Source organism: Cucurbita pepo, chromosome LG02 (assembly GCF_002806865.2).
Source record: "Cucurbita pepo subsp. pepo cultivar mu-cu-16 chromosome LG02, ASM280686v2, whole genome shotgun sequence".
NCBI classification, from domain to species: Eukaryota; Viridiplantae; Streptophyta; class Magnoliopsida; order Cucurbitales; family Cucurbitaceae; genus Cucurbita; species Cucurbita pepo.
This window is the reverse complement of record NC_036639.1, coordinates 2,240,977-2,255,803: the sequence shown is the minus strand read 5'-3', so window position 1 is coordinate 2,255,803 and position 14,827 is coordinate 2,240,977. Positions and strand designations below refer to the sequence as shown.

Genomic DNA, 14,827 nt, shown 5'->3' with positions numbered 1-14,827 from the left:
TATTACAAAAAAAATGCCATCTTGTTGCCTACACACTCTAAAAAGTGAAAAAGCAAAAATACTTAGCTTACGGTTTACGGTTAAATATGAAAAGGTTCGGGTCCCTAAGCAGTGACAATTGTCCTATAAAGACTCGCTTTTGCTACGGCTCCAGTGGGTTCCCTTAACCAAGTCACTGCCTACGAGTCATCACCTTATTCTTCAACAGGCATGCAGTCAGAGTCTTGGTCTCCTGCCACTGCTCGAAAACATATGGTTATGAACTCTCTAATAACTCCTTTTGGAAACTTTCAATTTTGTATCTAATAAGTTGGTTTATTTGACATAAATTTGATTCAAAATAAGTCAAAAGTTTAGAGACTAAACTTGTAATTTATTAACGAACAAACTCGTGCAAACGAGAACGAGAATCTATTGAAACAAATTCTCTTTTTTTTTTCTTAAAATTTATTAGTAAATTGTTAAAACCAACAGAGATGATTATTATTTTAGTTGAGTGAAGAACAGTCAATTCTGATCTCCCCTTGGTTTCTTGTTTTGACTCCCACTCTCCCAAGCTTTTTCATTGCAACCACAAAAGCCTCTTCAAAGGCTGAATTGTTGGAAGCAAATAAGTTCACTGTTTCCCTTGATCTTCTATCTGTGAACAACACTTGGTCTGAGGTGAACAGCCCTTTTCCCATCTGCAAATTCTTGAAGTACACGTTGTCGAACGTGAACGACGACCTCGAGTCCATGTCCACAGCAATTCTCTGGTCCACGTTCCTCGGGCATTCCCTCTTGAGCTCGTCGACGTAGCTTGGATTGAACGTCGGGTCGATTCGGTTTTTGCTGTGGAAGCTATATAGCCTTTTGGAGAAGTGCTTGCAGTGTGAGAACCCAATTGTATGTGCACCTAAAAACAACCACAAATTCTTAGTAATGTTCCTCTAAATCTAATGCAATTGGAAGCTTAGTGAGTCATTAGTGCACCTGAGAGAGCAATCATGTCTGTTTGAGATAGACCATGTCTTGCAAACATGGCATTCAGCTGATCCAATCCAAAATCAGGTAAAGGAAGATGGTGTCGAACGCTCTTTCGTGTCGAGATCCGCCCGTCTCGCCTTCCCAACTCCACCGCATACGACGGTCCTCCAGTCTACAAAACAACAACGACAACAATGGTGAGATCCCACATCGGTTGGGGAGGAAAATGAAATACCCTTTATCCGGTCTGAAAAGAGAACAATATCTACTAGCAGTGGGCTTCTGTCATTATATAACAACTCCCTTTTAAGTCTATTTTCAACTCAAAAGTTACTACATATACGAACAACACCAACTTACCAAAGCTACAACATCTCTAGTAGCAAGAGCCAATATGTCAGCACAAGACACCTTGTTCTTACATTCCGGCACGCTATCGACAGCAGCCTTAGCTTTGATTACAGTATCAAACCCGTCTCCGGCGAGCGAAAGATTATCAGCATTGTCTTTCTCAGAAGTGTGGTTATTCGAATGAAGCAGCACAGAAGCATCACAACCCTGTCTCATAAAAAACTCGATCAAAACTCGACCAAATCCCGAGAAAAGAACAATAAGAATTTAGCCATACCCGAACAAAACAATCGTGAAAAAAGAGGCGGAGAGTAGCGGGAGCAGTAACAAACGTCTGTTCAAATTTCTGCTTCACTGCAGCTGTCACAATGGACTCAACATTTGGGCATGAATTATGGTAATAGTTATGGTGAAGCTTAGCAAAACAGCCAGTTGAGAGAAGAAGAAGAAGAAGAAAGAAGGGGAGAAAATGAAAGTGTTGAATTTGCATTTTGGGGCCTCAAGTTTTTGAATTTGCAGTTTGGAAACATAATCATTGTTGGGGTTTATATATAATTTGGGGATGGAGGCTTAAGAGGGTCCCCTTTGGCTACTTCTCTTGCTTTTTGACCCCTTTTTCTTTTTCTTTTTTTATTTATTTTTTTAATACATAAATTAAATTTTGAGCTGTCATCCGTTGTTGGGAAAAATTTTAATTTTTAAAAAACCAAAAACCCTTTTAAAAATAAATTAACTGAACAAATAATGATATGAACCAAGACATCAATCATGCCGTATAAACTTTAAAGAAGATGTAATGGTTAAGTTTCAAATTGCATATTTAGAATCATTTAAGTTTAACATGGTCGATTTTACTCGTAGAGTGATTCGAATTTGAGTCAAGTGTTCTTGTTTCTTTTCTATACAGTGATTTCTCATCTGGGCTAGTTTTAATTTTTTTTTTTTTTTTTCCCCTCGAAGTTAATTAAATTTACCCCTTTTATCTCAAAGTTGAAGAGAAGAAATATGGTAATTTTGATCAAATTGGGTAAAAAAAGATCTCCAAAATCATTTGTTTGTGCATTGCATGTGAGTAAAAAGCATCTTTTTTTTTAAATTAATTTTTAAAAAGTTGATTTAATCACTTAGGATGGGACAGCTCTAAAGGTAAATAGTTCAAAAAAACAAGTAATTAAGTAAATGAAAAGAATTGATGGGCCATTTTCAAAACAAGCCTTTAGTTATATAGGACAAATACAAAAGGACTCATTCCACTATATTAATAATTATAATTGCATCCATATTCCACTACGCTACATTGTTTTATTCTAAGGTAGGTTTTATGTACGTCACGTTATTTATATTAAATCATTATCTTATCTTATCTTATTAATTTAATCATTATCTTATTTATTAACTGCCTAAACATTAATCATTTGCAAAGTTTGAATTTTTATCTGATGATGGTTGTACAGTCTACTACAAGTACGTGCAGTCTAATAAAATGAAGAGTACTAAAAGTCAATATTAAAAAAATTGAGCTGGGGTTGCTACTCATATGCACTTGCATCCCATTCCTTCGAGTTTCGTACTGTTCGAGTAAAATGGGTTCTAAGTTTGTCTGTAATCCACCCTAAAAACACTTGAGCTTGGATAAACAAGAAAACGATAATGTCAATAGTGTGTGATTCCACATTGGTTGAAGAGGGGAACGAAGCATTTTTTTTATAAGGGTCTGGAAACCTCACCCTAACAGACATAGAAGCCGAAAAGAAAAGTTCAAAGAGGACAATATCGGCTAGAAAATGATTATGAAATCAACTTAATGGGCCTTATTTTGGGCCTAAGTTGAGTGACAAAATGGGCTAAAATTTCAGCCCAAACTTTGGAGGTTTGATGACTTGAGGCCCAATTATCTTATAATTAGTGTGCGACCCATGGGCCCAATTTGAATGATTATTTCAACTTGGGCCTGGTGGGTGGAGACTCTCAGGGCTTTCAACATTTTAAACCACAATCACGTGCAAATCATGTTTATTAAAAAATACCTACTTTTTATAATTTTTCTATAACCACTCTTAAAAGAAAATAATAATAATAATAATAATAATTTAAAATGAATTTAGTAAAATTTATTGAGTAATTTTATGTGGATTTATAAATATATCAAGGGATGAAAAGTTTTTTAAATTTGAATTTATAAATAAAATTTTAAGTGTAATTTTAACTCAAATAAAATATTTATATTTATTTTCGGTAGCTCAATCACGATAATTTTAAAGATATGTGTGATAGTGTAACAATCCATGCCCATGAGCACGTTTTGTCTCCACTTACATGCACTTTCAGTTTTATTAAGCATTTCTTAACTATTCTATACTCGAGATCCCTCTCGTTCAGATTTGATATCGATTCATTTATGTACTTCTCTTTTATTCGGGTGTCGCAGTTGGATAATCTCAAAATATGTTAAAATTATCCAATTCAAATGAGTAACGTGATCGTGTCAAAAATAAGAAATATATGGCAAGTCAATAATTTATTTTTGAGAAAAGTTAGAAGATAAATAAGGAAAAAATAACTATAAAATAAAATTTCAATATCTAAACACCTAAAAATTAACAGTTTAGTTTATAATTTCAATAACATTTTTCTATAATAGAGATTAAGTTTATTACAAATTTTAAAAATAAGAAATTAAATTATTTATTTATAAATATTACTCAAATATTTTTTTAAAGATTGAATTAATAAAAATATCTTTAAACTTAAAAAAAAAAAAATCTTAAAAAGTTCATTAATATTCTTTAATTTAAAAAAAAAATTAATATTATATTTAATAAATATCTATAAAATTTAAAAATAGTACTGAGAAGATAAAGGATGTCTATCGACATTTTATAGATTATTTATTAATATTTTAATGTTATTTTGAAGAGGTAAAAATATTTTTAAAAATTTTAAAATATTTTTGAACTTTTTTGAAAAAGTTATTAATTAAACTCATTTTTTATTTTTTTTTTTTTTTTTTTTTTATTTTTTTATTTTTTTTTTTAAGTTTAAAGATATTATTGAATTTTTAAAATTTTTAAAGATAAAATTATAAAATAGTTTAGAAGAAAAATGAATTGTTAAGGAAATTTGAAAAGGAAAGACGGAGTCACTGAAGTTTGGTTCTTCGCTGCAATTCTTCGAAGCTTTGGTTCAGGTCAGAGCTTCCATACATAGCATACATACATAACATACATGCATACATGCATACATAACATACATGCATACATAACATACATGCATACATAACATACATACATACATACATACACACATACATATCTCCTTCCCTTCTAAACCCCTTTCCCTTTCTGATTCTTCTTCCATGTTTCTCCCCTTTCTTGCTTCTTCTTCTTCTTCTTCTTCTTCTTCTTCTTCTTCTTCCTCTTCTTCTTCTTCCTTCTCTACTGATCTCCCTTTTCCTCATCCACTTCACTGATCTCCTTCATTCTACTTCCAACTTCCCAATTGCGCTCAACGAACCAGGGTTTCTATTGTTCTTTCCTGCTCTGCTGCAATTCGCGTCACTTCCGTTCTTCTTCCAGGTATGTGGTTTTTTCGTTTTTTCCGGCTCCGCTTCTACTTTTTTTTCCTTTTCCAATTCGGACTTAGGGCTTTGATTTCGTACGATGATCAATACACCTTTTTCGCCTTGATTTTTCTCTTGTTTCTTTGAGGGGTTTAGTGATTTTAGTTGCTTTGATCTCTAGGGTTTTGGTTTGGGGAATATAGATCTGAGTTTGCATTCTAATGCTTCTTGGCTCTGTTCTTGATGCCGAATTCTTCCTTTCGAATTTAATGTTGCTCAGTCATTGCTGGAATTATGATTTCAGGCTGCTATAAAAAAAACCTACCCTTTATGCTTCGTGCACGTACTGTTCCTCCCCTACCCCCTCCCCACTCAAATGGTGTGGCCTCTGAGACTTGATTTGTTCTGAATGACGTGGAAGTATAAATTCTGGGGGGGTTTTGTATTGGTACAGTACCGCAATTCAGCTTCAATTTGAGTGACTGGGGTTTGGAGCTGCTACAGTTTACAGTGTATGAACCGCCCTCTGGAGAAATGCAACCTCAGCACAGCTCCAGAATTGATATAGGCGACTTGAAAGCTCAGATAGTTAAGAAACTTGGAAATGACAAGTCAAAGCGGTACTTCTTCTACTTGAGCAGATTTTTGGGTCAGAAACTGAGCAAGTTTGAGTTTGATAAGATGTGCGTCCGTGTGCTTGGAAGGGAGAATATTCAGCTCCACAATAAATTGATAAGGTCAATTTTGAAGAATGCATGTGTAGCCAAGACCCCACCACCAATAAATGGGTCAGGACATGCACAGTCTATGCTACAAGCTTCAAACAACTCACCTTGCAGGGAAGATGGCCCTGAACATAATGGATCTACTTTTCCGAATCAGAATCAGGCTATGCCAATTTGGCCAAATGGAGTTCTTCCGGTATCCCCACGGAAAGGGAGATCTGTCTTACGTGGAAAGTTTAGGGATAGGCCGAGTCCGCTTGGTCCGAATGGAAAAATCACATGTCTTTCGTATCAATCATCTGGTACTGAAGATAGCAGCAGCAAAGTTATTACAGAGAATGGTAATGTAAACATGTGTGACTATCAGAGACCGGTACAGCATCTTGAAGCAGTAGCTGAGCTACCTGAGAATGACATAGACGGAGCAGTTCTGCGGCCATCAGAAAAACCAAGAATACATCCAACAGAAGCAGCTGTTCTTGAAGATAGAGACGAGGTGGAACAGTCAGATCCCTTAAGCATCCTCAGAGGTCCTCTACTTCCACCTCTTGGTATTCCCTTTTGCTCAGCTAGTGTAGGTGGGGCACGCAAGGCTTTGCCAGTTGGTAGCAGTGGCAGTAGTCGTGATTTTCTGAGTTGTTACGACAGTATTGGATTGTCTGATTCAGAGACGGTGAGAAAACGAATGGAGCAAATTGCAACTGCTCAAGGGCTTGAAGGTGTTTCTATAGAATGTCCCAACATCTTGAATAACACCCTGGATGTGTACCTGAAGCAATTGATCAAGTCTTGCCTTGAGTTGGTGAGATCAAGGTCTACAATTGAACATACAGGGCACCCTATCCAGAAGCAACAGAATCAAGGGAAGGTTATAAATGGTATGCGGCCCAGTAACCACCAACACGTACAGAATAGCAACGGGCGGTCTGAAGTTTTGCAGGAAAAGAGTTTAGAATGCTCAGCGTCATTGCTCGATTTCAAAGTTGCTATGGAGATCAATCCAAAGCAGCTTGGGGAAGATTGGCCTTTGATGTTGGAGAAAATTTCTATGCGTGCCTTTGAGGAATAATCAATTGCAAAGGCTTTATTTATCCTCAGCCATCCTTTTGGCTGGTCTTGTTCAAGTCCAAAGGACTTTAAATTTTACCTGGGATGTCTTCCTGTTCAGCCCTTCTTGCTGGGGTATACTTGATCACACTCCCATTGGGTTCAGGCTCCAAGATTCCATGCTAAAATATTGTAACAACCGGGGGAACCTCCGACTGCACATGAGTTCCTTGCCCATTGCCTGCTCCATTTAGGAAGTTGAATTAACTCGACTAGAAAAGGGGAAGCTTTCAGCCAGAATGCCCATAAAAAAGGTTGTTCTGTTGCATTTTTAGCATTCATGTTAGCCCCATTTGCCACTACCTTGTAACTTAGCCTTTTCATGTAACTTATTTTTGAGAGAATCAGAAAAGTTTTGCAGGGATACTGTCAATTAGTTTGGTGAAAGATGGAACACCTGGGTGAGAGCTTCAGGTGCTGTATGTATTTTAGAATCTGAGAATTTATTGGGATTTCAATATCAATAACAAATTAACATCCATTTCAATGCGTTCTGTAGATTGGTCTCATCTTCAACTGTATGATTATTCAATATATAATCATGTTTTGTCTTCTAACTTAAACTAGCTATATTCTAAATCGATCTGCCCCTTTAGATAAATGTGAATGTATATGTGGGAGAAGTTCAAGTCTCAGGAGCAGCACAGCCTGATTTCGAGGTCTCTGCAACTGGATATCCAGCTTACTACCGAACAAATCAACGTTCTACAAATGCCACGACGAATTGGATGAGGACAATTCTCATTAAAAGGTAACGTCATGATTGAACTTTGAAGTAGACAAAAGTACAGGACCATTTTAACTCGAAAAGTATCTGTTCTTCTGAGAAATAGAAATTAGCTCCACCTGATTTTGTGGTTGTCTGTTGTTTTATCGCAAGTGCTTTGGCTGATCATAATTGATTTGTGTTCTTCTGAGAGGTTGCCTCACAATTTTCTTCTGACATTGCTTGTGCTTGCTTGTCAGTAATGTATATTCGTCAATTTTTAGCTGAACGTGCGTTCATATTATTTTGAAGTAACTATTGCTGAGTACTATAAACTTCTTGAGTCTGTCTCATTGGAAAAAAGAACTTCAGAGTTTGTAATGCACAAGGGAAGGAATCAATGAAGCAATCAAGACGAAGTGGCGAAGTTCATATCTCATGGACACGGTATCTTTCCTTCTTTACTTATATCATGTTGATGGCACAAGCTATTCACTAGGGATAGTTGAAAATTAAGATAATATGTCTGCTAAGAGATGATTCACTTTGTTATCAATTGAGAAGTATTCCATTTCTGTCAATACTTTCAAAAATACGTTACTTTTATGATGTCGATTAAGATACAAGAAAAGACTTCTGATTGAGGAAGAAAAGAACTTTCGAGGAGATGATTCTCTTGTTTAAATTATAGTTCTTAAATCTAATTTCTATTACCCTGTTAGATGAACCTTGTAACCGCCCAAGCCCACTATTAGCATATATTATCCTCTTTGGAATTTTCCTTTCGGGGTTCCCCTCAAGGTTTTTAAAACGCATATGCTAGGGAGAGGTTTTCACACCCTTATAAAGAATACTTCATTCTCCTTCCCAACCGATGTGGGATCTCACAATCCTAGATCAAGTATAATCCGTTGAAAACTTGTTTCTCTAGGCTTAGAGAACTGCAGTCTTTGTTCCTTGCTGTACATACCTACAGTGGCATGCTTATTTTAAAGGTAAAATCAGAATTCTTTGAAAATTTGGATATTGTCCAGCTATGTTATCCTAGTTTTTGTTTTATCTTGTTTCTTGATTCCCATTTATATGTTGTGTTCGCTTTTGGTGTTCAGGATGATCATGTTGCTCTGTGCAGCAAATTCTGGTTTCATTTCACTCACTCAGCTATGTCTATGCTTTCTGCATCATGTAAGTCAATTTTGATGTTAATTTGTCTTGCTTTGTTTGTGGGATGAAGGAAGCATTTTGATAGCTCAAAGGAAGGAAAAGAAATTACTGTAAGCAAATCCTAATGTTTTGATTGACTCGTATCCACTCTGTAGACATAGATTTTGATGCTTTGACGAGATATTCAAATGATGTAGAAGTCACTCTTTTTAAGATTGTCTCAAATGATCGTTTGAAAGGGACAAAAGAAACATTTGATCTCTAGCAAACCTCTCAATAAGATTATTTGAAGTTCTGACCATCTATCAGAGAAAAAAGAATGAATGGGTCTAGTAAGATTTTCGAGAAATTTTTTGATTTCTTTCGGAAGCGGATGTGATTATTGAACTACCTTCTCACATTTTGTAAGTAGCTGGAACATTGAGGTGTTCGGATTTATACTTTAACTAGTCAAGCTATATTGAAGCCCCGTATTCTTGTTTGTCGTTTTATTCATTTTTCAAATTGTGGCTAAGCCAATTAGGGAGACTAAAATGGATTGGATTGAATTGACAGGAGCCTTGGTAATGAACTTGTTCGGATGGCTTCACTCTTGTCTATAAAGACCTTACATGCAGTCTCTTATACTCCGAAAGGGAAGCGTTGAACTCAACGCAGTCTTAAGCTAATGTCTGATCGTTGATTCCCATATGCGTTCTTCTTTGCTATGATATATAACCCCTGAAGTTTGTCCCTTTTTATTGTATTCAAATTGGAGTGATCTTTAAATGATTTCTTTAGGTTAAACTAATTTATCGAACTAATTTAAATGAATAATACAAGCACGGAGACCTATTATGAAACGCCATTGAAACAAGTCGAGCATCAACTTAAGAGACCCTTTTATCAAAAGCATCAACTTATGGACAATTTTGATTCACAATTCAATTGAGAGTTCAGATAAAACTGCTTGAGTTTGTTGGTCAATTGGGATGAAACAAATCTATTCTGTACAAACAAACATGAAGTTGCAGACAGAGAGTTGTAAATTTGAAGAAAGTGGGCACACTATCTGTCTGCAGTTATCTTATGTCATTTGAAAGGGTGAAGCTGCTGGCTGGCTGCTGATGCTTTACAAATAGGACACCAGTTCTTCAACCTCAACCATTGTTGAATACAAGCTACGTGATACTTATGCTCACATTGCAGTCTCCCAACTTCATCTCCTATCAAATATTCTTCCTGCAAAGAGTTTTTGACAAAATATTTAAAGCTATAATTGGCAAACCAAGAAATTTATCCTAGTTCTGTTAGAGGTATCGTCCTGCAAAAAGTTGGAAGAGATGACTTTCTTGGTATGTTACGTGATTAATAATCTCGTTAGATTACAATATAAGTGAAACTCAATGACCTCAAGAACAAGGTGATTGTCCAGGCAAAGATCAAAGGAAATAGGCAACAGAGAGCTATAATTTGAATTTCTTAGGCCTTTCTTCGACCGGGTATGCATTGGCTACTCATGTTATTCTCAAAGAGGGTTTTTAAGTCACTTTTACATTTGCTCTCTTTCATACTAGACACTAAATCTGTCGTTCTGTCGTAAATCAATCAAGATCATAGTAGTAAAGGAAGGATAGGAAAGGGAACCTGACAAATACAACATTTGATGTCGCTCAACTCCTCGATAGAGCCCGTGGCTGCTCTTCCTCCTGGTTTAGACTGATAAATGCTTGTATCAAGGCATTCTGTCAGGGCTTCTTCAGATAGTGCTGTGCTCACAGTCCCCATTCTCTCTTCTAAATCTAAAAGTTCCTATTTAAAAGCAGAATAGAGAAGAGAAGTTAGTACCGAGTAATCATCAAAACTGTTAAGTGATAAAGTGCTGCTTCTCTTAGCATAAAATAAATCAGACAGTCCACTAGGTAACTTAGAACAATAACAAGATATTGCTAAGTACTACAACTTCTTTTTTTTTTTTTTTTTTTGTGAGATCCCATTGATTGGAGAGGAGAACAAAACATTTCTTATAAAGGTATGGACACCTCTCCCTAGCAGACACGTTTTAAAACCTTGAGAGGAAATCCAGAAGGGAAAGCCTAAGGATGACAATATCTGTTAGGCTTGGGCTGTTACACTTTTTCTTTCAAGAAGTGCTTACCTCATATGTCATGTTATCAATGTCGAGTCTCATGTCTCTATGCTGATCATTGATGTTTAGGCTATTGAGAAACATACTCGTCTCCAGAAGAATGGCTTGCTGCAAGACAAAAATCAAGATAGCAGTCAGCAGCTCATTCTTTAATGAAATAAAAAACCAAGAGAAAACAAAAGACTGCACACCTCGTAAGTGAGCTCTTCCTCCTGTTCAATCCTCTCCAACGCCAATAGTACCTGAAAATTGTATAATAACTAAGCGACAACTCTTTCCCAGGGCCATAAAATGAGATTTAAGAAGACTATTACCTCTGCAATTCCATTGTGGCATCTAAAACTGTTCAGATTTGTCAAAGTGCTGGAAATATCAGCTTCTGTAGGGGTGGCTCGTCCAATGTCATGTATACTTTGACTATAGTCCTCTGGTTCGGGATAAGTCATGCGGTGCCTGGAGTGTGATTCTGAAGATGACTGAAGTGAACTAAAAGCATTTGAGGAGCTGGAGATATTAGATTGAGGCATCCAAGAATTCATCGCTAGTGAATCCTGCGATGACAGATTATCACTATTGCTTTGATATGAATGCCTTGCCCCACTGCATACACTTGTCAAACTTCGAGTCCCATATGATGAAAGAACATTTTGTCTGTGAAATACGTTTCGACCTGGTCGTTGATCAGAAATAAAGATGCCGTGCCGGGAAACACAATTCTGCCCCCGGGAAGTTCCACCCACCTTCTTTCCACGAGAATGGGAACTATTCTCACCATCATATATCATTTTCTTTGTTACATTCTTCCTTCTCACAAGGTTTCGCTCCAGCAAAGAACCATCTGATGGAATTATTTCAGATACTGAATCACAAGGGAGGCTTCTTGAACTGTACCTACTGTTACCACCATTTGATGTCTGGCAAAGACTTCTAGGTTGCATGGATGCATGAGAATCTTGATTGTCCACTTCAAATCTTTGAACAGAGTTTCTCTTAGATTCAGTGTTAGCGTCTGTACTGCAACTTCCCCTTTCCATCAACAAAGTATCAGCAGGCAACGAACTTTCAGATTTTACTTGAAGCCCTGTATGGAACAATACAGGAGGTGAGATAAACTCCAGTTCTTCCAAGTCATCTTGAATGCTATCATTTTCAGAAGAATCTGTTTCAAGCTTAGATGATAGCTTTGCAAAAGGCTCTGGAAAGGATTTCCTGAGATTTCTGATTGCAGAGGAACTCTTTGAGGAACTTCCAAGAACTTCTTTACCGCTTGAGCTGCGGAATGGCCTTTTTGAGCTGGTTTTATTCGAACAGCCAACTTGTACACCACTAGTGGTGCATACCCTACCAGTGCAGCCAAGACGGTTGCCATATCGGTTACTTTGATCCCTGTTCTTCACGTTATCCCTCAAAACTACACCAGGTCCCTTCCTAGAAACAATTCCCATATGAACTCTTTTACTGGAATACTCATCCATCAGAAACTATTTGCAGTCTACAAAGCTAGAATCTGCACCAATTAAGGAACATATGAGATATCAGTGTAACAATTAAACTAAGCAAAAAGGGAAAAGGATAAGAAAGAAAGAACAAAACAAGAAAATTTGGATAGCATAATACAGAGACTAATAAAAACAGAGTGCGGTAAGACTACCAAATGTAGAGAGATAAATGAGGAGCAACCCATGAAAACCACAAATTACTCCCAAAATTTTTGAGGAGAATATGAAGATTACCTCTAATCTCTTCAGCACAAAACCAAACAACTGATTATCTCAACTTGAAATTTTGCTAAGTTATATCCTTGAATGCAGGAAGCGCTTTTACTTTTTCACTTAACCAGATCTGCACCCATTAAGACATTCACATATCAGAACCCTTCCGTTCAATCATGTTCATACTCTCTGACTCGATGGGAAGAAAGTAGTGATTACCTGATGTATCACTGTGTCATGCACTTTGAAAGAAGCTTTTCTTTGTCGTCCTTTTATCCTCTTTTTTCCCCTTCAATCATATCGACTCGATCTAGAGCGACATTATCATGATTGTGAGTTGAACTTTTTTGATGTTAAACAAACATAAACAAGATGCACAGGATAAAGTAGTAAGGTCCAAAACAAGGCTAAATCCATATATGATCATCATTAATTGAACCTGGGAAAACCAACATTTTAATAGGTCCAACTGTACTTCTGTCACAATCTAGAACTGCAGGCATTTGGAAGTATTGAGTATGAAAGAATAATCAGCTAACTTAACCAAAACATTGTATATAACAATACAAAATGGATATTGGATAATACTCGAAAGAATATACCCAATCAAAATACTACAAATCATTGGAAGAAATCCCAAATTCATTTAGGACAACTAGAAAGGGACCGCCACTTGAATATCCAAGACACAAAACTATGGAAATGCCCTCAAACAGAAGTGCACAAAAGGAATCGAATACCTGTCCTTCAAGTAATATTTCTAAAGAAAAGGCCATTAAAAGAACAGAGCAGAAGAATCTGAAGGACGTAAGTTATAATCCATCCTCATGGATTGTGGATCTCAATGGATTTTCCCGGACCGAACTGTTGCTCGATTCCTATCTAGAAAATGTTCCTGTTCTAAAGGCAATCGGGCTACAATGCATCTCAATCAACCAAAACGGAAGAGTGGAAAAGGTCTAATGAATAAACCAAACAAAAGGAAATTGCCATAATTGATATAGACGCCAAAAAAAAAACATTCGGATCATTTATAGTTGGCTACTTCAAGAAAACAAAGAGAAAACAGAACTCATCAAAAAGACACCAAAAAACTTCATAAAAGTCGGAAAGCTTTTAGAAACTGAACCTGCTAGAATCGCAGCACCGAACTTCAAATCTACCACGTCTCCACCTTCTTCTGGAAAAATTATGGACAAAAGACCGAGTGATGAAGATGAACTTTCTGAAGACGCTTTCTTCACCTTCACTTTCGAGCAAGAATGGCGGTGAAAGAAAGAAAGAATGGGAAGATGATCAAAGACGGAAAAGATGGAAAAGATGAGGAGATCTTGAGTGTGTTAAATATACAGATACAGAGAGATTCTTTTCTTAGAAGCTCAACTGAAGACTAAAATGGTGACGTTCAGCAGCAGCAAGAACAAAGAAATGGCGGTTTCTGCGATATCAGCCGTCGGATCGGAGTGCTCTGTACGGCCTATGATCTACGGTTGAGGATCATTCTTAAGTCTCAACCCATCATTTTATTACGCGATTTCACTACGGTGTCAGTGGCAGGAATTATTGAAAAGAAATTAAAAGATGTGTACGAAATGAAAAATAATGTTGCCAGCTCTGGGGGCATAAGCGTCATTTTGATGCCCTCTTTAATGGGCCCTCAGCGGCCCGTTTAGTGAGCTATCGCAGTATTGGGCCCACTACCCCTTCCCTGTGGTCCAGATAATTTCTTTTTTTTTTTCTTTTTCCTTTCGTCCTCAAAATTATTAATTCTTGTAGGAAAATTATAAGAACAACCATAAATTGTTCAATTTGCAATATCATTATCCAAAAAATAAATAATTAAATAAATAAAATACAAAATGAAATTGTAATTTATACCACTATCTCCTTAATATTTAATAATAGTAATAATAATAAAAGATGTAAGTTACTATGTCTAAACCTAATTTAAAATGTATTATTCAAAACGAAATAAGTAGATTTAAACATTTCTACGCAATTTAAACCATATAATTAATTTTGCCTGTTGCCCAAAATTAAAATAATAACATTAATAAAATAAATAGAAAAGTAAAAACTATGGTCAAATATGGCCTACTTTTTTACCCAAAATATCATGCCTTGCCATCATTTTAAAGCGTGGCCATTTCATAATATTCATTCTTTTTGTGGAAGGGAGATGGTCCACTTAAGCATGATTTTATTACCTAATGTATTGAGAGGGAAAGGTTCTCTATAAAGTTCTCAAAACACAATAATCTTTTACCACCATCTTTGAGGAAAATAATGTCCAATAATAAGGCCCTTCAATACCAAGCTTTAACCCTTCCATTGACCTTTAACCTAACTTACAAATTTGGTAGTTGTCTTATTAATGTCTCACCCAATCTTTAACTTGATAACTTTATG

The 14,827-nt window shown here is 36.3% G+C and overlaps 3 protein-coding genes across 10 annotated transcripts; 1 reads left to right on the top strand and 2 right to left on the bottom strand.

Annotated features, from left to right (window-relative positions):
- Window positions 1–392: 392 nt before the first annotated feature.
- LOC111788234 (peroxidase 45-like) lies at window positions 393–1,856 on the bottom strand. The gene is made up of 4 exons (XM_023668516.1): window positions 1,595–1,856; window positions 1,327–1,524; window positions 973–1,138; window positions 393–895 (listed from the first exon to the last, which is right to left on the bottom strand). The coding sequence occupies exons 1-4, from the start codon at window positions 1,805–1,807 to the stop codon at window positions 489–491; spliced, it is 984 nt and encodes a 327-aa protein (XP_023524284.1). The 5' UTR covers window positions 1,808–1,856; the 3' UTR covers window positions 393–488.
- Window positions 1,857–4,683: 2,827 nt separating this feature from the next.
- On the top strand, window positions 4,684–9,324 carry LOC111788192. 5 transcript variants are annotated; one of them, XR_002814110.1, is made up of 5 exons: window positions 4,684–4,892; window positions 5,181–7,122; window positions 7,305–7,861; window positions 8,346–8,409; window positions 8,524–9,324. XR_002814110.1 is itself a non-coding variant. In XM_023668453.1 (2 exons), exon 2 carries the CDS (start codon window positions 5,411–5,413, stop codon window positions 6,668–6,670), a length of 1,260 nt encoding a protein of 419 aa, XP_023524221.1. In that variant the 5' UTR covers window positions 4,684–4,892; window positions 5,181–5,410; the 3' UTR covers window positions 6,671–7,195. The 5 variants fall into 5 exon arrangements, 1 of the variants encoding a protein (XP_023524221.1); XR_002814112.1 differs by having other exon boundaries at window positions 7,305–7,459; window positions 7,727–7,861; window positions 8,346–9,323; XR_002814111.1 differs by having other exon boundaries at window positions 8,346–8,599; window positions 9,134–9,322.
- A 114-nt stretch (window positions 9,325–9,438) lies between these two features.
- Window positions 9,439–14,137, bottom strand: LOC111788150. 4 transcript variants are annotated; one of them, XM_023668383.1, is made up of 9 exons: window positions 13,548–14,137; window positions 12,638–12,728; window positions 12,488–12,548; window positions 12,440–12,451; window positions 11,021–12,213; window positions 10,898–10,948; window positions 10,716–10,814; window positions 10,205–10,369; window positions 9,439–9,799 (listed from the first exon to the last, which is right to left on the bottom strand). In XM_023668383.1, the coding sequence occupies exons 5-9, from the start codon at window positions 12,179–12,181 to the stop codon at window positions 9,650–9,652; spliced, it is 1,626 nt and encodes a 541-aa protein (XP_023524151.1). In that variant the 5' UTR covers window positions 12,182–12,213; window positions 12,440–12,451; window positions 12,488–12,548; window positions 12,638–12,728; window positions 13,548–14,137; the 3' UTR covers window positions 9,439–9,649. The 4 variants fall into 4 exon arrangements, with proteins under 4 accessions (XP_023524151.1, XP_023524149.1, XP_023524150.1 ...); XM_023668381.1 differs by having other exon boundaries at window positions 12,440–12,548; window positions 13,548–14,136; XM_023668382.1 differs by lacking the exon at window positions 13,548–14,137 and adding an exon at window positions 13,159–13,501 and having other exon boundaries at window positions 12,440–12,548.
- Between the last annotated feature and the right edge of the window lie 690 nt (window positions 14,138–14,827).